At 39.0% G+C, this 24,658-nt stretch overlaps 1 protein-coding gene and 11 non-coding genes across 12 annotated transcripts in view; 7 read left to right on the top strand and 5 right to left on the bottom strand.

Moving 5' to 3' along the window:
- frmd6 (FERM domain containing 6) overlaps positions 1-24,658 on the bottom strand; it is a 100,503-nt gene that overhangs the window by 12,217 nt on the left and 63,628 nt on the right. Inside the window, 7 exon segments of the mRNA XM_061893987.1 lie at positions 1,091-1,265; positions 6,654-6,722; positions 6,846-6,911; positions 19,349-19,504; positions 21,422-21,608; positions 21,678-21,754; positions 24,051-24,130. Of these exon segments, the coding sequence (XP_061749971.1) occupies positions 1,091-1,265; positions 6,654-6,722; positions 6,846-6,911; positions 19,349-19,504; positions 21,422-21,608; positions 21,678-21,754; positions 24,051-24,130 (810 nt within the window).
- Positions 8,536-8,618, bottom strand: trnal-uaa (transfer RNA leucine (anticodon UAA)). Its single transcript has one exon. It is a non-coding gene; the product is annotated as a tRNA-Leu (tRNA).
- trnal-uaa (transfer RNA leucine (anticodon UAA)) lies at positions 9,640-9,722 on the bottom strand. Its single transcript has one exon. It is a non-coding gene; the product is annotated as a tRNA-Leu (tRNA).
- Positions 10,022-10,104, bottom strand: trnal-uaa (transfer RNA leucine (anticodon UAA)). The gene has a single exon. It is a non-coding gene; the product is annotated as a tRNA-Leu (tRNA).
- On the top strand, positions 11,234-11,316 carry trnal-uaa (transfer RNA leucine (anticodon UAA)). Its single transcript has one exon. It is a non-coding gene; the product is annotated as a tRNA-Leu (tRNA).
- On the top strand, positions 12,339-12,421 carry trnal-uaa (transfer RNA leucine (anticodon UAA)). The gene has a single exon. It is a non-coding gene; the product is annotated as a tRNA-Leu (tRNA).
- Positions 12,849-12,931, top strand: trnal-uaa (transfer RNA leucine (anticodon UAA)). Its single transcript has one exon. It is a non-coding gene; the product is annotated as a tRNA-Leu (tRNA).
- On the top strand, positions 13,357-13,439 carry trnal-uaa (transfer RNA leucine (anticodon UAA)). Its single transcript has one exon. It is a non-coding gene; the product is annotated as a tRNA-Leu (tRNA).
- On the top strand, positions 13,865-13,947 carry trnal-uaa (transfer RNA leucine (anticodon UAA)). Its single transcript has one exon. It is a non-coding gene; the product is annotated as a tRNA-Leu (tRNA).
- On the top strand, positions 14,864-14,946 carry trnal-uaa (transfer RNA leucine (anticodon UAA)). Its single transcript has one exon. It is a non-coding gene; the product is annotated as a tRNA-Leu (tRNA).
- Positions 16,594-16,676, top strand: trnal-uaa (transfer RNA leucine (anticodon UAA)). Its single transcript has one exon. It is a non-coding gene; the product is annotated as a tRNA-Leu (tRNA).
- On the bottom strand, positions 23,928-24,010 carry trnal-uaa (transfer RNA leucine (anticodon UAA)). Its single transcript has one exon. It is a non-coding gene; the product is annotated as a tRNA-Leu (tRNA).

Below are 24,658 nucleotides of genomic sequence, written 5' to 3'. Positions count from 1 at the left end.
TGCCATCTACTGGTCACACTTATCATTACACCATGTACCAAATTAAACTATATATATATATATATGTGTGTGTATGTATATATACATAAATATATACATATATATACATATACATACATATATATATATATACATACATACATAAATATGTATGTATATATATACATATATATATACATATACATATATATATATACACATTTATATAGACATATATACACATATATAGGTGTATATATATATGTATATATACACCTATCTATCTATACACATATATATATATATATATATGTATATATATATGTGTATATATATCGCGATTATATTGATCGCGACTATTTATATATATATATATACAGTATATATGTATATATATATATATATATGTGTGTATATATATATAAAAATAGTCGCGATCAAAAGTTTATGTACCAGAAGTTAAGAAAAGTTGCTTTTGCATAATATTGCTAAACAAAACCTCAAATAATGTCTTACCTTATACACACCATAATAAGAAAAAAAATGGTAAATGGTTATACTTGGATAGCGCTTTTCTACCTTGAAGGTACTCAAAGTGCTTTGACACAATTTCCACATTTACACACACATTCACACACTCATGGCGGGAGCTGCCATGCAAGGCGCTAACTACCACCCATCGGGAGCGAGGGTGCAGTGTCTTGCTCAAGGACACAACGGACTAGGTTGGTAAAAGCTGGGGATTGAACCAAGAACCCTCAGGTTGCTGGCACGGCCACTCTTCCAACCGCACCGTAATAATACTCGTATGTTGAAGCACATTAAAACGGTGCAGCCTACACGTATCTCTTATGTTTGACTGCCATCTACTGGTCAGAACTTATCGTTACACCATGCACCCAACAAAACTGCTTCAAGGTGGGTAAGCTCAACCAAACTTATTCCTTACATTAGGCGCACCAGGTTATAAGGCGTACTGTTGAGGATTTAGTCTGGAAAACACAGTACCTCTTTGTCAAATACACCGGTATTAGGTACAATAGGAGGTACTTCACCGTGTGGTGTGAATGTGAGCGTGATCGGTGCTCCGTGTGTCATGCGGGACTTTCACCTTCGTGCTCCTCCAGCCGGCGGACCTGCTTGAGGACGGGCTGCAGGTTCATGTAGAGGCGGTGGCTATTGCTCAGCAGCTGCAGCAGGTGGCGAGAGCGCAGCGGGCAGCCCGTGTAGTACATCAGCTTCCGGGCCGAGGGAAGTCCGTCGGGGAGGATTTCGAACTTCTTTCCCTGAGGCGGAGAAGAGGGAGAACGCCTGAGTGCACTTCGAAACAAAAACAGGAATGTGGAGATCCCATACGAAAGCTGAGAGGGAGAAATTACTAACCATCAGCTTTGCATCTGTTCAGAATTATTCTCATCTGACGCACAAACATGGCTGACCTTGCAGCCAGGAGTTTGTGCTTTTGTTTTTTTTTGACAAGTACAAACCCCGTTTCCATATGAGTTGGGAAATTGTGTTAGATGTAAATATAAACAGAATACAATGATTTGCAAATCCTTTTCAACCCATATTCAGTTGAATATGCTACAAAGACAACATATTTCATGGGTTTTTTTTGCAACTCATTAACTTTAGAATTTGATGCCAGCAAAGACGTTGGGAAAGGTGGCAATAAATACTGATAAAGTTGAGGAATGCTCATCAAACACTTATTTGGAATGTCCCACAGGTGTGCAGGCTAATTGGGAACAGGTGGGTGCCATGATTGGCTATAAAAACAGCTTCCCAAAAAATGCTCAGTCTTTCACAAGAAAGGATGGGGCGAGGTACACCCCTTTGTCCACAACTGCGTGAGCAAATAGTCAAACAGTTTAAGAACAACCTTTCTCAAAGTGACATTGCAAGAAATTTAGGGATTTCAACATCTACGCTCCATAATATCATCAAAAGGTTCAGAGAATCTGGAGAAATCACTCCACGTAAGCGGCATGGCCAGAAACCAACATTGAATGACCGTGACCTTCCATCCCTCAGACGGCACTGTATTAAAAACCGACATCAATCTCTAAAGGATATCACCACATGGGCTCTGGAACACTTCAGAAAACCACTGTCACTAAATACAGTTGGTCGCTACATCTGTAAGTGCAAGTTAAAGCTCTACTATGCAAAGCGAAAGCCATTTATCAACAACATCCAGAAACGCCGCCGGCTTCTCTGGGCCCGAGATCATCTAAGATGGACTGATGTAAAGTGGAAAAGTGTTCTGTGGTCTGACGAGTCCACATTTCAAATTGTTTTTGGAACTATTCGACATGGTGTCATCCGGACCAAAGGGGAAGCGAACCATCCAGACTGTTATCGACGCAAGGTTCAAAAGCCAGCATGTGTGATGGTATGGGGGTGTATTAGTGCCCAAGGCATGGGTAACTTACACATCTGTGAAGGCACCATTAATGCTGAAAGGTACATACTGTCATGATCTGTAGTCTGGATCATGTTTAGTTTGGTTATTTTCTGTTAGTTTGTACTCCCTTTGTTGTTTGTGTACCTTGGTCACCATGGTAACATATTAATTTCACCTGGTGCGGGTTCCAGATGCACACCTGTTTTTGTTCATTACTTTCCTATTTAAGCCTGCCTTGTCCCGTCAGTCGGTCTTGGTCCCTTGTTTGCGGTATGCAACTGTTTTGTTGGTAATTACTAGATTTCTCGTTACCTGATCCTGTGCTAGTGTTAGCATTAGCTTCTGTGCGTTTCTTTTCATCTGTTTTTGTGCCAGTGTTTTGTTATTAAATCATTCTTACCTTTACGTTGTTATCCGGCGTGTCTATGTTTGCGTTGGAGGAACGATCCCGCATTAACATGCGACCCACACGTGACACTTACAGGTTTTGGAAGAACATATGCTGCCATCTAAGCGCTGTCTTTTTCATGGACGCCCCTGCTTATTTCAGCAAGACAATGTCAAGCCACATTCAGCACGTTTTACAACAGCATGGCTTTGTAAAAAAAGAGTGCAGCCCGCCAGCAGTCCAGACCTGTCTCCCATGGAAAATGTGTGGCGCATTATGAAGCGGAAAATAAAAATAAAACCTGAAGCTCTACATAAAACAAGAATGGGAAAGAATTCCACTTTCAAAGCTTCAACAATTAGTTTCCTCAGTTCCCAAACGTTTATTGAGTGTTGTTAAAAGAAAAGGTGATGTAACACAGTGGTGAACATGCCCTTTCCCAACTACTTTGGCACGTGTTGCAGCCATGGAATTTCTAAGTTAATTATTATTTGCAAAAATAAAATGAAGTTTATGAGTTTGAACATCAAATATGTTGTCTTTGTAGCATATTCAACTGAATATGGCTTGAAAAGGATTTGCAAATCATTGTATTCTGTTTATATTTACATCTAACACAATTTCCCAACTGGGGGTTTGTATTTGGTGTCAGAAAGGCTGTTTTTTTTTTTTTTTTGCTCATTTGCCGTGAAGATTATGAAGATGTTTCTATTAAACACAATCAGTGTCTCCAAAAAGCAGAGGCGGTGATGTCCTTCCAGCTCCGAGAGGACGAGGAGGAACATAAACACGTCTTTGTTTTGTCTCCCTGCTGCAGCCAACATCTGCTGTTTACTGACCCGCGGTGGCTGCGGCGCCCGGTGACCTGAGGCGTGGCCGTAAAATGGAAGACCAGGGCGGGACCACACTGCCGCCGAGCAGTGGAAACGGGACGGGTTGATCGGGGCTGGTCGGCGCCCGTGATGCAAAACTCAAAACAAAGCAGCATTTAACAGGATGTAAATGTAGCTTGGCAAGGAGGGGAGGAACATGAGCCTCAGGTTGATTTCTTACAGCCAATCAGAGAAGAGCGCACACAAAAAATCGCGAGAATATTGCAATAGTGCACCAACTGAAAAGTTGAATTGGTTCCGTGACAGAGCTCTTAACTCAAAACACTTGTATCTCAAATCAATCTTTTGCCATTCACATAACTGCACTATTTGAACACGTAACATGACTTTTAAAAAACAACAACTCTAGATCAGCGGTGTCCAAACAACAGCCTTCTACCTTGTTTTACCTTTATATTTTTGAACTTTTATTTAATTGATTTGACTTTCTTTTTTACCTTCTATTCTACTCATTTTACCTTTTATCTACCGACTTTTACTTTTATTTAACTTATGTGACAGTCTTTTACCTTGGTTTGTATTATACTATATATTCCTTTTTTTTTTTTTTTACCTTTTATTATATTATATTATTATTTCACCTTATATTTACCTATTTTTGTTCTATTTACCTTATTTCACCTTTTTTGTCTTCCTTTATGTTCTATATTCCTTCTTTTTTATTTACTTCCCCTTCAATCTAACTAATTTTATTTTCAATGTTTCTTATTTTAACTTGTATTTAACTTGTATTTACCTTCTATTTAACTTTTATCTACCTACTTTTACCTTGTATTTAACTTATGTGAGTCTTTTACCTTGGTTTGTATTATACTATATATTCCTTTTTTTTTTACCTTTTATTATATGATATTATTATTTCACTTTATATTTACCTATTTTTGTTCTATTTACCTTATTTCACCTTTTTTGTCTTCCTTTACATTCTATATTCCTTCTTTTTTATATACTTACTCTTCTATCCAACTAATTTTAATTTCATTATTTCTTATTTTAACTTGTATTTACCTTCTATTTCACTTTTATTTAACTTTTATCTACCTACTATTACTTTTTATTTAACTTATGTGACGGTCTTTTACCTTGGTTTGCATTATACTATATATTCCTTTTTTTCACCTTTTATTGTATTTTGTTATTATTTCACCCTTTTTATCCTCCTTTGCATTCTACATTCCTTCTTTTTTATATACTTACTCTTCTCTATAACTAATTTCATCTTCAATATTTCTTATTTTAACTTGTATTTACCTTGTATTGAACTTTCATTTAACTTCTTTTACTTTTTATTCATTATTATACTCTATATTCTTTTTTTTTACCTTTTATTGTATTTATTTATTATTTCACCTTATATTTACCTTTTACATTTCTTTTTACCTTATTCCACCTCTTTTGTCTTCCTTTACATTCCACATTCCTTATATTTTATTTACTTACTCTTCTATCTAATTAATTTTATTTTCAATATTTCTTATTTCAACTTGTATTTACTTTCTATTTTCCTTTTATTTAACTTCTTTTATCTTCTATTTCACTTACCTTCTTTTTACCTTATGTTTTATTCTTTTACATTTTATTCACCTTTTTTTTTACCTTTTATTTACCTTATTTTACCTTATATTTAAATTGGTTAACTTTTTTAGTTATCATGTACCTTCTATATTCCTCCTTTTATCTTTTATTTACTTTCATTTACCTTGTATATACTACTTTTACCTCCTAGTTCCTTGGTAGGTATCTTCTTTTATCTTGTATTTACTTTTTTACATCTATAGTCCTTGTTTTATCTTTTATTTACCTTTTTTTTTTGCATTATATTTACTTATTTTACATTTTGTTTACCTTTTTTCAACTTACTTTACCTTTTTTTCCACATTCTTTCAGCTTTTTTCCACTTTATTCACCTGGATTACCCTCTATTTACCTTCTTTTACTATTTATTCATCTTGGTTTGCATTATACTCTATATTCTTTTTTACCTTTGATTGTATTTTATTATTATTTCACCTTATATTTACCTTTTACATTTCTTTTTACCTTATTTCACCCTTTTTGTCTTCCTTTACATTCTATTTTCCTTATTTTTTATTTACTTACTCTTCCATCTAACTCATTTTATCTTCAATATTTTTTATTTTAACTTGTATTTACTTTCTATTTTCCTTTTATTTAACTTCTTTTATCTTCTATTTCACTTATCTTCTTTTTACCTTATGTGTTATTCTTTTACATTTTATTCACCTTTTATTTACCTTATTTTACCTTCTATTTAACTTGGTTAACTTTTTTAGTTATCATGTACCTTCTATATTCCTCCTTTTATCTTTTATTTACTTTCCTTTACCTTTTATATACTACTTTTACCTCCTAGTTCCTTGGTAAGTATCTTCTTTTATCTTGTATTTACTTTTTTATACCTATAGTCCTTGTTTTACCTTTTGTTTACCTTTTTTTTTTACATTATATTTACTTATTTTACATTTTGTTTACCTTTTTTCAACTTATTTTACCTTTTTTTCCACTTTCTTTCAGCTTTTTTCCACTTTATTCACCTTGATTACCCTCTATTTACCTTCTTTTACTATTCAACTTGTTTCACCCTCTTTTATGAGCTCTCGATTTGATACATTTTTATTACTTACACTGATTTAATAATTGATCAAAGGAACAGAATATAAATTGAAGCTTTTTTCTTAATGAAATGATTCAATTTATTTGATTAATCGTTGCAGCCCTAGTCTCGATTTCTTTGTCCATACAGTGTTGTACTTCTTTGTAAACCTACAAGTGTGTAAGTGTGTGTGTGCATGTGTGCAGTCTTTCTAAATCCTTGATTAGTTCCAGAGGAGTTGCAGGTCTTAGGCTCAGTATCCCCTTCCCACGCAGAAACTCTCCATTAGGTCACAGATGCTTAGGTTTTTTGTCTTTTTTTAACAAACGCGAGTGTGACATGTGTCATGTGTGTAATTTGAGTGTGACTCACCACAAAAACTAGTTTTCCCACGTTGGTCCACGGAAAGTCGTACAAAAGCTGCCTCACTGAGCCGATGTTCTGCCAAAAAAAAAGGACAAAAGTTTGCGGACTGCTTGGCTTTGGGATTAAATGTCAACACTTCACATGAAGACCATTCATGAAGAAAAAAAATATGCGTGTTTACTTTATCATAAATTGTACCTGGAATATTTGAATCCCGCGCAAAGTCAGTCCCAAAGTAAGAGAGGCTTCCACTTCCTTCTTATCCTGAAAGGAAATAAGTGCAGATGAGCATAAGATTCATGACATAAAAGGGCCGTCGTTAGGAAAAAAGTTACTTTTAAGGATGTAATAAATGTTTATGAGCACCAAACATGATAAATGTTTATCGTCTTCCTCGTTTATTGGCTCCATTCTTGGGAGGAGAGGCGCTCTAACGCTGGCTTTTAGAGTTGAGAAAGAAAAACGTCCCTCCTTGTAGATGAGTAGTGGGCGTCCGCTCAGCTGGCAAGTGACCATGTGACCATGTGACCATGTGACCAGTTCATATCATTATTATCGGGAGCAAAATGATTGTGGTATTGTCCAAAAAAAATACTTAAAGTGATTGAAAATAACTAGAATAAATAAACCATTGCATTTGTTATGCTCCACTGATAGTGTTTTAGTGAGATATATTTATATAGCACTTTTCTCGAGTGACTCAAAGCGCTTTACATAGTGAAACCCAATATCTAAGTTCCATTTAAAGCCGTGTGGGTGGCACTGGGAGCAGGTGGGTAAAGTGTCTTGCCCAAGGACACGACGGCAGAAGCGGGGATCGAACCTGGAACCCTCAAGTTGCTGGCACGGCCACTCCCCCACCCGGGCTACACCGCCCCCAGCGGCTAAGCGTTTATTCTTTTAAACATAGCTTTGTATTGTAGCACGTTAAGATTTATTTAAATTAAAAATTCAAAACATAAATCTTTTTATTTTATTTTATTTCTGGCAGGTGTTGTGGAATTCTACTTTGTACAGCGGTCCTTGAACGCACCGTAAAATCAACGCCATCTTGTATTCCTCTTTGATCACTCTGTTCTGAGAGAGAACAGCTTTTATCTGAGTTTGCTAAATATAAAAATAATCCGGAAATTTTTTAACAAAAGAAACAGCAGTTCCAAATGTGTCCACTGGATGTCGCCATAGCAATTATTTGTATCTTTGTAGACGAGGCTACATATGATCAAACTATATAAATAAGTGAAGTGACTTATATTTATATAGCGCTTTTCTCTAGTGACTCAAAGCGCTTTACATAGTAAAACCTAATATCTAAGTTCCATTTAAAGCAGTGTGGGTGGCACTGGGAGCAGGTGGGTAAAGTGTCTTGCCCAAGGACACAACGGCAGTGACTAGGATGGCAGAAGCGGGGATCGAACCTGGAACCCTCAAGTTGCTGGCACGGCCACTCTACCAACCGAGCTATGCCCCCTAATTGATGCTGACATGCTATTTAGGCTAACTGTATGTACGTTTGAAACTATATTTACATCCAGCGTTTCCTTCCACCCACATTTAATGCGAAACAAACACCTACCAATCGACGGATTTAAGTTGCTCCATTATCAGTCCTGATCGTTTGGTCTGCACATTTTACCGGCGATGCTAACGCAGACATGCATGGCAGAATAGTGTCAATAGCTATTCGCTCAATAGCTTCAGTTTCTTCTTCAATTTCGTTTTCACTATCTGCCTCCATAATCCAACCATCTGTTTCAATACATGTGTAATCTGTTGAATCGCTTAAGTCGCTGAAATCCGAGTCTGAATCCGAGCTAATGTCGCTATATCTTGCTGTGCTATTCGCCATTGTTTACCCTTGATATGCAGAAATACAAGCTGGTAAAAATACCAGGAGTGGGGTTTGAACCCACGAGGACTATTGTCCATTGGATCTTAAGTCCAACACCTTAACCACTCGGCCATCCAGGTGGTTGCTGCTTCCAGGAAACCATATATATTGACGGTTTATTCATCCTTTTTTAAATTTTTTATAAGGAAAAAGTTCTTTTTTTTTGTTGTTGTCATGAAAAAGGGAGGTATTTTGGGTTGGTGCAGTAATTGTGAGGGTATATTGTGTTTTGTATGTTGATGTAATAACAAAATAATAATAAATAAAAATAAAATTAAAAAAATAAAATTAATAAAAAAAGTATTCTGCGGCCCGATGGTTGGGGATCACTGCACTATGGACTGGACTTTCACAATGTTATGTTAGACCCAGTCGACGTTCATTGCATCCGGTCTCCCCTAGGTCTCCCGCGGTCCTCTCCAAGGTTTCTAATAGTCATTCACATTGACATCCCACTGGGTTGTGAGTTTTTCCTTACCCTTACGTGGGCTCTGAACCGAGGATGTCGTTGTGGCTTGTGCAGCCCTTTGAGACAGTTGTGATTTAGGGCTATATAAATAAATATTGATTGATGATTATTTGAACCTTTGGCAATATTATTCATTATTGTAGCAATATTGTTGTTGAAGTTAATTAGTTGTTTAAAAAAATGGTGATTTCTGATAGTTTGTGAAGGCGCCAATGAGACTTCTGTGTGTGTGCATGTGTTGGCAGAGCTTGTGTTGTTGTTGTTTGGGCTTGTTTATAAAGAAAAAGTTCATTTATCGCCTCTTTATTATGTTTGTTAGATATACAGTACTGTATAACACTCTATGTTGTGTTCAAAGTGTTACTGAAATATAGACTTTTGTCATGGCTGAAACTCATTATTCAAATTTACGCTGTTTTCTATGCTGAATTTTGCTTTACAATTCAAACTTTTCAATTAACGAACCCTGTTGAAAAACCAACAAAGTAGGTCAATTAAAGTTAATACTATACTGTACTTGGTAAATACTAGTCAAACACGGTTAAACACATGAGGGAGGGTTGGTAGAAAATCACTGTTAACACACAAATATAAAGTTAAGCTGGATAAGTAGAAATACAAGCTGGTAAAAATACCAGGAGTGGGGTTTGAACCCACGAGGACTATTGTCCATTGGATCTTAAGTCCAACGCCTTAACCACTCGGCCATCCTGGTGGTTGTAAGATACACCAAACCATATGTATGGACGATTTCTCTATTCTTTTTTTTTTTTTTTATAAGGAAAAAGTTCATTCATCACCTCTGTATTATGTTTGTTTGATATCCAGTACTGTATAGCACTCTATGTTGTGTTCAAAGTCTTCAAAGCTTTACTGAAATATGGACTTTTGTCATGGCTGAAATAATAGCCAAGGACGGTTAAACACATGAGGGAAGGCTGGCAGAAAATCACTGTTAACACACAAATATAAAGTTAACCTGGATAAGCAGAAATACAAGCTGGTAAAAAAAAATACCAGGAGTGGGGTTTGAACCCACGAGGACTATTGTCCATTGGATCTTAAGTCCAACGCCTTAACCACTCGGCCATCCTGGTGGTTGTCACTCACAGCAAAAAAAGCATGTATATAGACGCTCTATTCATTCATTGTTGTGCTTGTGTGTATTGAAGAAGCTGGGCGAGTACCTAAGAAAGTCTTTAATTGTGATGAGACCAGACTTTGCTGGAAAATTACGCCGAAGCGGACTTATTTCACAGCTTATTTGTTTTTTCAACAGGGTTCGTAAATTGAAAAGTTTGAATTGTAAAGCAAAATTCAGCATAAGAAACAATGTAAATTTCAATAATAAGTTCCAGCCGTGACAAAAGTCCATATTTCAGTCAAGGCTTTCACACTTTCAACACAACATAGAGTGCTATACAGCAGTGGTCCCCAACCGATTGGTACCAGGCCGCCGAAGATTTTTTTATTCATTTTTATTAAAAAAAATAACATTAAAAAAAAAAAAATATATATATATATATATATATATATATATATATATATTATTTTTTATTTTTTATTAAATCAACATAAAAAACACAATATACACTTACAATTAGTGCACCAACCACAAAAACCTCTCTTTTTCATGACAAAAACGTCCCTTTTTCATGACAAAGAAACAAAACAAAAAAAAAAACAAAAAAAAAAGGATTCCCCCCAAACACCACCCCCCTCCCCCCAACCGGGCCGCCGGAAAAATGATTAAGCGCTGACCGGTCGGCGGATACAAAAAGGTTGGGGACCACTGCTATACAGTACAGTATCAGTGTGTGAATGTGTGTGTGAATGGGTGAATGTGGAAATACTGCCAAAGCGCTTTGGGCTCCTTAAAAAGGGGTAGAAAAGCGCTATACAAGTACAACCCGTTTACCATCAAACAAACATAATCAAGAGGTGATGAATTAATCAATAGAAAAGCACGATATTGATCTAATACATTATTATTATTATTATTATTATTATCAATCCATCCATCCATCCAATTTTCACCGCTTATTCCCTTTTTTGGGGCCGCGGGTGGCGCTGTCGCCTATCTCAGCTACAATTGGGCGGAAGGCGGGGTACACCCTGGACAAGTCGCCACCTCATCGCAGGTGATGAATTAACTTTTACCTTATTGAAAAAAAAATAATGAATGAATATATCGTCCATACATACGGTTTGATGAAGCCAATAACAACCAGGATGGCCGAGCGGTTAAGGCGTTGGACTTAAGATCCAATGGACAATAGTGCTCGTGGGTTCAAACCCCACTCCTGGTATTTTTACCATCTTGTATTTCTGCATATCAAGGTTAACCTTATAAATATTTGTTAACAGTGATTTTCTACCAACCTTCCAGTACTCTGGAATGCCCTCCCGGTAACAGTTCGAGATGCCACCTCAGTAGAAGCATTTAAGTCTCACCTTAAAACTCATTTGTATACTCTAGCCTTTAAATAGACTCCCTTTTTAGACCAGTTGATCTGCCGTTTCTTTTCTTTTTCTTCTATGTCCCACTCTCCTTTGTGGAGGGAGTCCGGTCCGATCCAGTGGTCATGTACTGCTCGCCTGTGTATCGGCTGGGGACATCTCTGCGCTGCTGATCCGCCTCCGCTTGGGATGGTTTCCTGCTGGCTCCGCTGTGAACAGGACTCTCGCTGCTGTGTTGGATCCGCTTTGGACTGGACTCTCGCGACTGTGTTGGATCCATTATGGATTGAACTTTCACAGTATCATGTTAGACCCGCTCGACATCCATTGCTTTCCTCCTCTCCAAGGTTCTCATAGTCATCATTGTCACCGACGTCCCACTGGGTCATTATTGTCACCGATGTCCCACTGGGTGTGAGTTTTCCTTGCCCTTATGTGGGCCTACCGAGGATGTCGTAGTGGTTTGTGCAGCCCTTTGAGACACTAGTGATTTAGGGCTATATAAGTAAACACTGATTGATTGATTGATGTGTTTAACCGTGTTTGATTGTATTTACCAAGTACAGTATAGTGTTAACTTTAATTGACCTACTTAGTTGTTTTTGAACAGGGTTCGTAACTTGAAAAGTTCGAATTGTAAAGCAAAATTCAGCATAGAAATCAGCTTAAATATGAATAATGAGTTACAGCCATGAATAATGTCCATATTTCAGTAGAGGTTAGCACACTTTGAACACAACATAGAGTGCTATACAGTACTGTACATCAAACAAACATAATAAAGAGGTGATGAATTAACTTTTTCCTTATTGAAAAAAAAATAATGAATGAATATATCGTCCATACATATGATTTGGTGGTGGGAATAACCACCAGGATGGCCGAGTGGTTAAGGCGTTGGACTTAAGATCCAATGGACAATAGTCCTCGTGGGTTCAAACCCCACTCCTGGTATTTTTACTATCTTGTATTTCTACTTATCCAGCTTAACCTTATATTTGTGTGTTAACAGGGATTTTCTACCAACCTTCCCTCATGTATTTAACCATGTTTAACTAGTATTTACCAAGTACAGTATAGTGTTAACTTTAATTGACCTACTTAGTTGTTTTTTGAACAGGGTTCGTAACTTGAAAAGTTCGAATTGTAAAGCAAAATTCAGCATAGAAATCAGCTTAAATATGAATAATGAGTTACAGCCATGAATAAAGTCCATATTTCAGTAGAGGTTAGCACACTTTGAACACAACATAGAGTGCTATACAGTACTGTATATCAAACAAACATAATAAAGAGGTGATGAATTAACTTTTTCCTTATTGAAAAAAAAATAATGAATGAATACATCGTCCATACATATGATTTGATGAATTCAATAACGACCAGGATGGCCGAGTGGTTAAGGCGTTGGACTTAAGATCCAATGGACAATAGTCCTCGTGGGTTTGAACCCCACTCCTGGTGTTTTTACCATCTTGTATTTCTACTTATCCAGCTCAACTTTGTATTTGTGTGTTAACAGGGATTTTCTACCAACCTTCCCTCATGTATTTAACCGTGTTTAACTAGTATTTACCAAGTACAGTATAGTGTTAACTTTAATTGACCTACTTTGTTGTTTTTGAACAGGGTTCGTAACTTGAAAAGTTCGAATTGTAAAGCAAAATTCAGCATAGAAAACAGCTTAAATATGAATAATGAGTTACAGCCATGAATAGAGTCCATATTTCAGTAGAGGTTAGCACACTTTGAACACAACATAGAGTGCTATACAGTACTGTATATCTAACAAACATAATAAAGAGGTGATGAATTAACTTTTTCCTTATTGAAAAAAAATAATGAATGAATATATCGTCCATACATATGATTTGGTGGTGGGAATAACCACCAGGATGGCCGAGTGGTTAAGGCGTTGGACTTAAGATCCAATGGACAATAGTCCTCGTGGGTTCAAACCCCACTCCTGGTATTTTTACCAGCTTGTATTTCTACTTATCCAGCTTAACCTTATATTTGTGTGTTAACAGGGATTTTCTACCAACCTTCCCTCATGTATTTAACCATGTTTAACTAGTATTTACCAAGTACAGTATAGTGTTAACTTTAATTGACCTACTTTGTTGTTTTTTAACAGGGTTCGTAACTTGAAAAGTTCGAATTGTAAAGCAAAATTCAGCATAGAAAACAGCTTAAATATGAATAATGAGTTACAGCCATGAATAAAGTCCATATTTCAGTAGAGGTTAGCACACTTTGAACACAACATAGAGTGCTATACAGTACTGTATATCTAACAAACATAATAAAGAGGTGATGAATTAACTTTTTCCTTATTGAAAAAAAATAATGAATGAATATATCGTCCATACATATGATTTGGTGGTGGGAATAACCACCAGGATGGCCGAGTGGTTAAGGCGTTGGACTTAAGATCCAATGGACAATAGTCCTCGTGGGTTCAAACCCCACTCCTGGTATTTTTACCAGCTTGTATTTCTACTTATCCAGCTTAACCTTATATTTGTGTGTTAACAGTGATTTTCTACCAACCTTCCCTCATGTATTTAACCATGTTTAACTAGTATTTACCAAGTACAGTATAGTGTTAACTTTAATTGACCTACTTAGTTGTTTTTTGAACAGGGTTCGTAACTTGAAAAGTTTGAATTGTAAAGCAAAATTCAGCATAGAAATCAGCTTAAATATGAATAATGAGTTACAGCCATCAAAAAAGTCCATATTTCAGTAGAGGTTAGCACACTTTGAACACAACATAGAGTGCTATACAGTACTGTATATCAAACAAAGATAATAAAGAGGTGATGAATTAACTTTTTTTTAATAAACAAGCCCAAACAACAACAACACAAGCTTCTGTCCTCTGTATGCGCTGCTCTGCCAACACATGCACACACACAGAAGTCCCTTTGGTGCCTTCACAAACTATCAGAAATCACAATTTTTTTTAAATAACTAACTAACTTTAACAACAATATTGCTACAATAATAAATATTTTAAAAAGAAAAATCCACTTACAGTAAAATAACATTGCCAAAGGTTCTCTTGTGAGCTGCTACTTTAGGTCACAACGGGAGAGAACAAGACAGATAGAGAGAAGTGAGGGGGGTGGTGCAGTGTGTGTGTGTGTGTGTGTGTGTGTGTGTGTGTGTGTGTGTGTGTGTGTGTGTGTGTGTGTGTGTGCGCTGAACGAGAGGTAGTCTTTTTCTCCGTTGTGAAAAAAGTCAGCTTCGGCATATTTTTCCAGCAAAGTCTGGTCTCATCACAATTAAAGACTTGCTTAGGTACTCGCCCAGCTTCTTCAATACACACAAGCACAACAATGAATGAATAGAGCGTCAATATAGATGTTTTTTTTGCTGCAAGTGACAACCACCAGGATGGCCGAGTGGTTAAGGCGTTGGACTTAAGATCCAATGGACAATAGTCCTCGTGGGTTCAAACCCCACTCCTGGTATTTTTCCCATCTTGGATTTCTACTTATCCAGCTTAACCTTATATTTGTGTGTTAACAGTGATTTTCTGCCAACCTTCTCTCATGTGTTTAACCATGTTTAACTAGTATTTACCAAGTACAGTATAGTGTTAACTTTAATTGACCTACTTTGTTGGTTTTTGAACAGGGTTCGTAACTTGAAAAGTTTGAATTGTAAAATTCAAACTAGAAAACAGTGTAAATATGAATAATGAGTTTCGGCCATGACAAAAGTCCATATTTCAGTAAAGCTTTGCACACTTTCAACACAACAAAGAGTGCTATACTGTACTGCAGGGGTCACCAAGCTTTTTGAAAGCAAGAGCTACTTCTTGGGTACTGATTAATGCCAAGGGCTACCAGTTTGATACACACTTAAATAAATTGCCAGAAATAGCCAATTTGCTCAATTTACCTTTAATAAATAAATCTATATATATATATATATATATAAAAAATGGGTATTTCTGTCTGTCATTCCGTCGTATATTTTTTTTCCTTTTACAGAAGGTTTTTTGTAGAGAATAAATGATGAAAAAAACACGTAATTGAACGGTTTAAAAGAGGAGAAAACTGGCTAAAAATGAACCAAAAAAAATGAAACATAGTTTATCTTCAATTTCGACTCTTTAAAAGTCAAAATTCAACCGAAAAAAATGAATAGAAAAACTAGCTAATTCGAATCTTTTTGAAAAAAAAAATAATAATAATTTATGGAACATCAATAGTAATTTTTCCTGATTAAGATTAATTTTAGAATTTTGATGACATGTTTTAAATAGGTTAAAATCCAATCTGCACTTTGTTAGAATATATAAAAAATTGGACCAAGTTATATTTCTAACAAAGACAAATCATTATTTCTTCTAGATTTTCCAGAAGAAAAATTTTAAAAGAAATTCAAAACACTTTGGAATAAGATTTTAATTTGTTTCTACAGATTTTCTAGATTTGCCCGAATAATTTTTTGGAATTTTAATCATAAGTTTGAAGAAATATTTCACAAATATTCTTTGTCGCAAAAACAGAAGCTAAAATGAAGAATTTAATTAAAATGCATTTATTATTCTTTACGATAAAAACAATTTATTTACTTGAACATTGATTTAAATTGTCAGGAAAGAAGAGGAAGGAATTTAAAAGGTAAAAAGGTATATGTGTTTAAAAATCCTAAAACCATTTTTAAGGTTGTATTTTTTCTCTAAAATTGTCTTTCTGAAAGTTACAAGAAGCAAAGTAAAAAAAATTAATTAATTTATTTAAACAAGTGAAGACCAAATCTTTAAAATATTTTCTTGGATTTTCAAATTCTATTTGACTTTTGTCTCTCTTAGAATTAAAAATGTCCAGCAAAGCGAGACCAGCTTGCTAGTAAATAAATACAATTTAAAAAATAGAGGCAGCTCACTGGTAAGTGCTGCTATTTGAGCTATTTTTAGAACAGGCCAGCGGGCGACTCATCTGGTCCTTACGGCCGACCTGGTGCCCGCGGGCACCGCGTTGGTGACCCCTGCTGTACTGTATATCAAACAAATAATACAGAGATGATGAATGAACTGTTTCCTTATTAAAAAAAAAAAAAAGGATGAATAAATCGTCCATACATATGGTTTGGTGTATCTTACAACCACCAGGATGGCCGAGTGGTTAAGGCGTTGGACTTAAGATCCAATGGACAATAGTCCTCGTGGGTTCAAACCCCACTCCTGGTATTTTTACCAGCTTGTATTTCTACTTATCCAGCTTAACTTTATATTTGTGTGTTAACAGGGATTTTCTACCAACCTTCCCTCATGTGTTTAACCGTGTTTAACTAGTATTAACTTTGAGTATATAACAATAGAAAAGCGTGATATAAATCTAATTCATTATTATTATTATTAATTTAAAACCTCTTCTCACTCCGGCGCTTACCAAAGGCATGCGGTAAATTTAGGCCTGCGCTTATAAATTTGAGTGTGATGTAAGGATACCATCATTAAAAGCACATTTAATTAAAAAAAACGTTATTATGGTCTTACCTTTACTTATAAATGAAGTCCATGCGCAGCTCCTTCTGGTCAAAAACATCGATAACTTGTTTATAGAAGTCTTCCTTATCTTTCTTCAGTTTTAAAAGTCTCTCTGCCTCGATGGAGATCTTCCTTTATTACTTCCTGCTTCGATTGAAAGTCCAGTTTAGAAAACGGTTTTATTTTAGATATGTAATCCTCCATGTTAAAAGTGCAAGCGAGAGGAAAAAATAAACGATCGCTGCTTGTTGTCACTTCTTCTGCAGCCGAGTAGTCGCAAGAAGGATCACTAGCGCCCTCTACCACCAGGAGGCGGGAGTCATTTAAAGACTCATATTTGACACACGCAGCTACGGTATATTAATAAAACATAGCTGCTTATTGTTCTTTTTAGCATATTCAATAGCTTGGACCTTAAATCCTACTGAATAGCTCTTAATCTTCTTCCCTTTATGCGATTTCAAATGATTGAAACCAGCCGCCTCCATTTTGAAAATGATGACAGGTGAAGTGTCACTCGTGACGTGACGAGTTTGACCCGGGGGAAATTCCAGGAATATGCTTATTATTTTGCGAAACGAGTTCGACCCGGCGGAAATTCTAGACATGCGCTAATAAAATTAATCCTGAGCCGGCGGTAATGCTAAGCATGCGCTAAATATTTTGCGAAACGAGTTGTACCCAGGCGGTAATTCTAGGCAGGTGCATACTATATACCTGGCGGCAATTCAAGGAAATACGGTAGTCATTTTCTATATCGCACAGAGACAAACCCGCAATATCCATCCATCCATTTTTCTACCGCTTGTCCCTTTTGGGGTGGCGGGTGGTGCTGGAGCCTATCTACGCTGCGGAAGGTGCTGTACACCCTGGACAAGTCGCCACCTCATCGCAGGGCCAACACAGATAGACAGACAACATCCACACACCAGGGACCATTTAGTGTTGCCAATCAACCTATCCCCAGGTGAAGTGAAGTGAATTATATTTATATAGCGCTTTTTCTCTAGTGACTCAAACCGCTTTACATAGTGAAACCCAATATCTAATTTTTACATTTAAACCAGTGTGGGTGGCACTGGGAGCAGGTGGGTAAAGTGTCTTGCCCAAGGACACAACGGCAGTGACTAGGATGGCGGAAGCGGGAATCGAACCTGCAACCCTCAAGTTGCTGGCACGGCCGCTCTACCAACCGAGTTAAACCGCCCCACAATATAGGGGCCTATCCCCAGGTGCATGTCTTTGGAGGTGGGAGGGGCCTATCCCCAGGTGCATGTCTTTGGAGGTGGGAGGGGCCTATCCCCAGGTGCATGTCTTTGTAGGTGGGAGGGGCCTATCCCCAAGTGCATGTCTTTGGAGGTGGGAGGGGCCTATCCCCAAGTGCATGTCTTTGGAGGTGGGAGGGGCCTATCCCCAGGTGCATTTCTTTGGAGGTGGGAGGGGCCTATCCCCAGGTGCATGTCTTTGGTGGTGGGAGGGGCCTATCCCCAGGTGAATGTTTTCGGAGGTGGGAGGGGCCTATCCCCAGGTGCATGTCTTTGGAGGTGGGAGGGGCCTATCCCCAGGTGCATGTCTTTGGAGGTGGGAGGGGCCTATCCCCAGGTGCATGCCTTTGGAGGTGGGAGGGGCCTATCCCCAGGTGCATGTGTTTGGAGGTGGGAGGGGCCTATCCCCAGGTGCATGTCTTTGGAGGTGGGAGGGGCCTATCCCCAGGTGCATGTCTTTGGTGGTGGGAGGGGCCTATCCCCAGGTGAATGTTTTCGGAGGTGGGAGGGGCCTATCCCCAGGTGCATGTCTTTGGAGGTGGGAGGGGCCTATCCCCAGGTGCATGTCTTTGGAGGTGGGAGGGGCCTATCCCCAGGTGCATGTCTTTGGAGGTGGGAGGGGCCTATCCCCAGGTGCATGTCTTTGGAGGTGGGAGGGGCCTATCCCCAGGGGCGTGTCTTTGGAGGTGGGAGGGGCCTATCCCCAAGTGCATGTCTTTGGAGGTGGGAGGGGCCTATCCCCAGGTGCATGTCTTTGGAGGTGGGAGGGGCCTATCCCCAGGTGCATATCTTTGGAGGTGGGAGGGGGCCTATCCCCAGGTGTATTTCTTTGGAGGTGGGAGGGGCCTATCCCCAGGTGCATGTCTTTGGAGGTGGGAGGGGCCTATCCCCAGGTGCATTTCTTTGGACGGGGAGGACATGCAAACTCCACACAGAAAGATCCCGAGCCCGGGATTGAACTCAGGACTACTCAGGGTTCGTATTGTGAGGCACATGTACTAACCCCTGTTCCACCGTGCTTCCCCAAACCTGCGATATATCGAGTATATCGATATATGGCCCAGCCCTAGGTGTGCTGCTTTAAAACAAGGTGTGATGTCGACTCACCTTGTAGAGTCTGTAGTAGTGGACGGTGACATCATCCAGCTGCGCACACTCCTTGATGTACTTCAGGTGCGCCTCTGAGGCCGTGAGGGCAAACTGGTCTTTGTGCATGTTGGGGATGTGTCTCAGGATGTAGTCCCGGCCGCGCTTGGCTATCACCTGACGCAGAAGGGAAAAAGGGGGGTTGGCCTGAGAGGAGCATAACACTTTGTTTTTTTTATGCAGCCTTGGCAGCGCTGTGAGGGTAATAAAAGCCCAATGAGAGACAGGAAGTGGGTGAGAGAGCTTCTGGTCAATCTGCGTGGAGTTTTGTTTTTCTGTGTGCTTTCCTGTTGTAAGATGTGATAAGGAGGCAACGGGGAAAATGGCAGGAAGTGGGGAGCAATCAGGCGGGTGTGGTTTCATGAGCCAAGAAGTGGGGGGAAAACAAATGTGTGCCACGTTAGCGACAAAAATAACCTGTTTCCATATGAGTTGGGAAATTGTGTTCGATGTAAATATAAACGGAATACAATGATTTGCAAATCCTTTTCAAGCCATATTCAGTTGAATATGCTACAAAGACAACATATTTGATGTTCAAACTCATAAACATGTTTTGTGTGTGCAAGTAATCATTATTAACTGTAGAATTTGATGCCAGCAACACGTGACAAAGAAGTTGGCAATAAATACTGATAAAGTTGAGGAATGCTCATCAAACACTTATTTGGAACATCCCACAGGTGTGCAGGCTAATTGGGAACAGGTGGGTGCCATGATTGGCTATAAAAAAAAGCTTCCCAAAAAATGCTCAGTCTTTCACAAGAAAGGATGGGGCGAGGTACACCCCTTTGTCCACAACTGTGTGAGCAAATAGTCAAACAGTTTAAGAACAACCTTTCTCAAAGTGCAATTGCAAGAAAGTCAGGGATTTCAACATCTACGCTCCATAATATCATCAAAAGGTTCAGAGAATCTGGAGAAATCACTCCACGTAAGCGGCATGGCCGGAAACCAACATTGAATGACCGTGACCTTCCATCCCTCAGATGGCACTGTATCAAAAACCGACATAAATCTCTAAAGGATATCACCACATGGGCTCAGGAACACTTCATAAAACCACTGTCACTAAATACAGTTGGTCGCTACATCTGTAAGTGCAAGTTAAAGCTCTACTATGCAAAGATAAATCTGTTTATCAACAACATCCAGAAACGCCGCCGGCTTCTCTGGGCCCAAAATCATCTAAGATGGACTGATGCAAAGTGGGAAAGTGTTCTGTGGTCTGACGAGTCCACATTTCAAATTGTTTTTTGAAATATTCGACATCGTGTCATCCGGACCAAAGGGGAAGCGAACCATCCAGACTGTTATCGACACAAAGTGTAAAAGCCAGCATGTGTGATGGTATGGGGGTGCATTAGTGCCCAAAGCATGGGTAACTTACACATCTGTGAAGGCACCATTAATGCTGAAAGGTACATACAGGTTTTGGACCAACATATGCTGCCATTTAAGCGCCGTCTTTTTCATGGACACCCCTGCTTATTTCAGCAAGACAAGTGTTACAACAGCGTGGCTTCGTAAAAAAAGAGTGCGGGTACTTTCCTGGCCCGCCTGCAGTCCAGACCTGTCTCCCATGGAAAATGTGTGGCGCATTATGAAGCGTAAAATACGACAGCGGAGACCCCGGACTGTTGAAGGACTGAAGCTCTACATAAAACAAGAATGGGAAAGAATTCCACTTTCAAAGCTTCAACAATTAGTTTCCTCAGTTCCCAAACGTTTATTGAGTGTTGTTAAAAGAAAAGGTGATGTAACACAGTGGTGAACATGCCCTTTCCCAACTACTTTGGCACGTGTTGCAGCCATGAAATTCTAAGTTAATTATTATGAGTTTGAACATCAAATATGTTGTCTTTGTAGCATATTCAACTGAATATGGCTTGAAAAGGATTTGCAAATCATTGTATTCTGTTTATATTTACATCTAACACAATTTCCCAACTCATATGGAAACTGGGGTTTGTACTCAGCACACATGGTGGAGGAGGGGGTTGGGCCAACATCCGACACCAGCGTAGTACTCACCCAGGGCGGGAAGTAGGTTTCAGGTTCAAAGTATTTGCCAAAGTGCTTGTTCCGTTTGAAGTTGCCCAGGTCGGCCTGCAGCGCGAAGGCCGCCAGCAGGAAGTAGGCCTCCTCCCGCTGGATGCACTGAGACAGCAGCACCTGTTTCCTCAAGTGCCAGTAGTAGTAGTACCTGGCCGCCCGGTCGCTGCAGACACAAAGTAGGTCCAAGGTCACATGGCTGCCGCGTGGGCGGGTGGAGTAGGCCGCCGCTTACCTGATCAACCTGCCGTTCTCCACGTAATACTGAGCTCTGAAGTGGATGATCATCGGAGGCCCGAACTGGTCGATTCCCTAAAAGACATGAATGTTTACGCTCATCAAAGTCAAGACTCAAGAGATTCTCACTGCAGGTCAATTACGATTTTTTGTGCCCATATGTGACCTGTATCAGATTTTTTCATGCGCACTATTTTTCTTTTGCAGGTGGTAGAGTTGTACAGTATACTAGTATTAGTATAGTACCGTGATACTAATATATCATATTCGGTACTATACTGCCTCTAAAAAGTACGCCTGTCATTGTCACGTCATGTCATTTTGGTTTACAAGCAGAGGAGCATGTTCGGCAGCGCAAAATCACAGAATACTTACAAGCAAATATTGTGAGAGTCCAGTCCATAGTGGATCTAACATAATAGTGAGAGTCCAGTCCATAGTGGATCCAACATAATAGTGAGAGTCCAGTCCATAGTGGATCTAACATAATAGTGAGAGTCCAGTCCATTGTGGATCTAACATAATAGTGAGAGAGTCCAGTCCATAGTGGATCTAACATAATAGTGAGAGTGTCCAGTCCATAGTGGATTTAACATAATAATGAGAGTCCAGTCCATAGTGGATCTAACGTAATAGTGAGAGTCCAGTCCATAGTGGATCTAACATAATAGTGAGAGTCCAGTCCATAGTGGATCTAACATAATAGTGAGAGTCCAGTCCATAGTGGATCTAACATAATAGTGAGAGTCCAGTCCATAGTGGATCCAACATAATAGTGAGAGTCCAGTCCATAGTGGATCTAATATAATAGTGTGAGAGTCCAGTCCATAGTGGATCTAACATAATAGTGAGAGTCCAGTCCATAGTGGATCTAACATAATAGTGAGAGTCCAGTCCATAGTGGATCCAACATAATAGTGAGAGTCCAGTCCATAGTGGATCTAACATAATAGTGAGAGTCCAGTCCATAGTGGATCTAACATAATAGTGAGAGTCCAGTCCATAGTGGATCTAACATAATAATGAGAGTCCAGTCCATAGTGGATCTAACATAATAGTGAGAGTCCAGTCCATAGTGGATCTAACATAATAATGAGAGTCCAGTCCATAGTGGATCTAACATAATAATGAGAGTCCAGTCCATAGTGGATCTAACATAATAGTGAGAGTCCAGTCCATAGTGGATCTGACATAATAATGAGAGTCCAGTCCATAGTGGATCTAACATAATAATGAGAGTCCAGTCCATAGTGGATCTAACATAATAGTGAGAGTCCAGTCCATAGTGGATCTAACATAATAATGAGAGTCCAGTCCATAGTGGATCTAACATAATAATGAGAGTCCAGTCCATAGTGGATCTAACATAATAGTGAGAGTCCAGTCCATAGTGGATCTAACATAATAATGAGAGTCCAGTCCATAGTGGATCTAACATAATAGTGAGAGTCCAGTCCATAGTGGATCTAACATAATAATGAGAGTCCAGTCCATAGTGGATCTAACATAATAATGAGAGTCCAGTCCATAGTGGATCTAACATAATAGTGAGAGTCCAGTCCATAGTGGATCTGACATAATAGTGTGAGAGTCCAGTCCATAGTGGATCTCACATAATAGTGTGAGAGTCCAGTCCATAGTGGATCTAACATAATAATAAGAGTCCAGTCCATAGTGGATCTAACATAATAGTGAAAGTCCAGTCCATAGTGGATTTAACATAATAGTGACAGTCCAGTCCATAGTGGATCTAACATAATAGTGAGAGTCCAGTCCATAGTGGATCTAACATAATGGTGAGAGCCAGTCCATAGTGGATCTAACATAATAGTGAGAGAGTCCAGTCCATAGTGGATCTAACATAATAGTGAGAGTCCAGTCCATAGTGGATCTAACATAATAGTGAGAGTCCAGTCCATAGTGGATCCAACATAATAGTGTGAGCCAGACAGGCACCATAGTACTTACAAGCAAATATTGTGAGAGTCCAGTCCATAGTGGATCTAACATAATGGTGAGAGTCCAGTCCATAGTGGATCTAACATAATAGTGAGGGAGTCCAGTCCATAGTGGATCCAACATAATAGTGTGAACCATAGACAACCACAGCAATGAATCATTGCTATCCAAACACTGAGTGTTTACATCCAAGAACATTAACTCCATAAACACTACAAACAGTCAAAACAAACACGCGGATTCAATGCGGGTCTTCTTAGATTAGTTATATTTGAAAGAACCTAAACAATACCAGGAGTGGGGTTCGAACCCACGAGGACTAGAGTCCATTGGATCTTAAGTCCAACGCCTTAACCACTCGGCCACCCTGGTAGTGACATCAAGATCCACCAGCATCGAGTCCAGGTCTCACCTTGCTGGCTTCTTTCTTCCATTCTTTAGGACAGTACTTGGACAGTTTCTGGTCCAGTTCCATGTAGATGTGCTCATTATCTGCGGGGAGAGGAGAGAGCATTTTAACCCGCTGACAATATGGCTTCTATTAGTGTTGTCACGGTTGTGGGTGGCACTTATGTTTTTATTTAAGATATGCTGTGCCAGAAAAACTCAAGTCTTAATTCCTTAAGCAAGGAAAGATTCCCAGAAGCTGCAATACTTACAGAAATAGTGCTGCTAGGATCCTGATGAGAGTGTGGAAATATGACCATCTCGCACCAATTCACTGGCTTCCTGTTCCACTCAGGATTGAATACAAAGTCTCCCTCCCAACCCACCAGGGCCTCCATGGAAATGCCCCCGTCTACCTCAAAGAACTGCTCACCACCCAAATCCTCCACACGGCACCTCCGCCTCGGACAGGCGAACCTCCTTCAACCTACGAGGACAAAGCTACGGGAGACCGGGCTTTCTGCTCCGCTGCTCTCCCTAACCACCTGAGGGCACCACAGACTGTGAAGGCTTTTAAAAAAGGCTTTAAAAACCCCTTTTTTTTTTGATATATGCGTACTAGTTTTAGCGATT

Source organism: Nerophis ophidion, linkage group LG03 (genome assembly GCF_033978795.1).
Source record: "Nerophis ophidion isolate RoL-2023_Sa linkage group LG03, RoL_Noph_v1.0, whole genome shotgun sequence".
NCBI lineage: Eukaryota > Metazoa > Chordata > Actinopteri > Syngnathiformes > Syngnathidae > Nerophis > Nerophis ophidion.
Note: the sequence above shows the minus strand (reverse complement) of the source record. Positions and strands in the feature narration are given on the sequence as shown.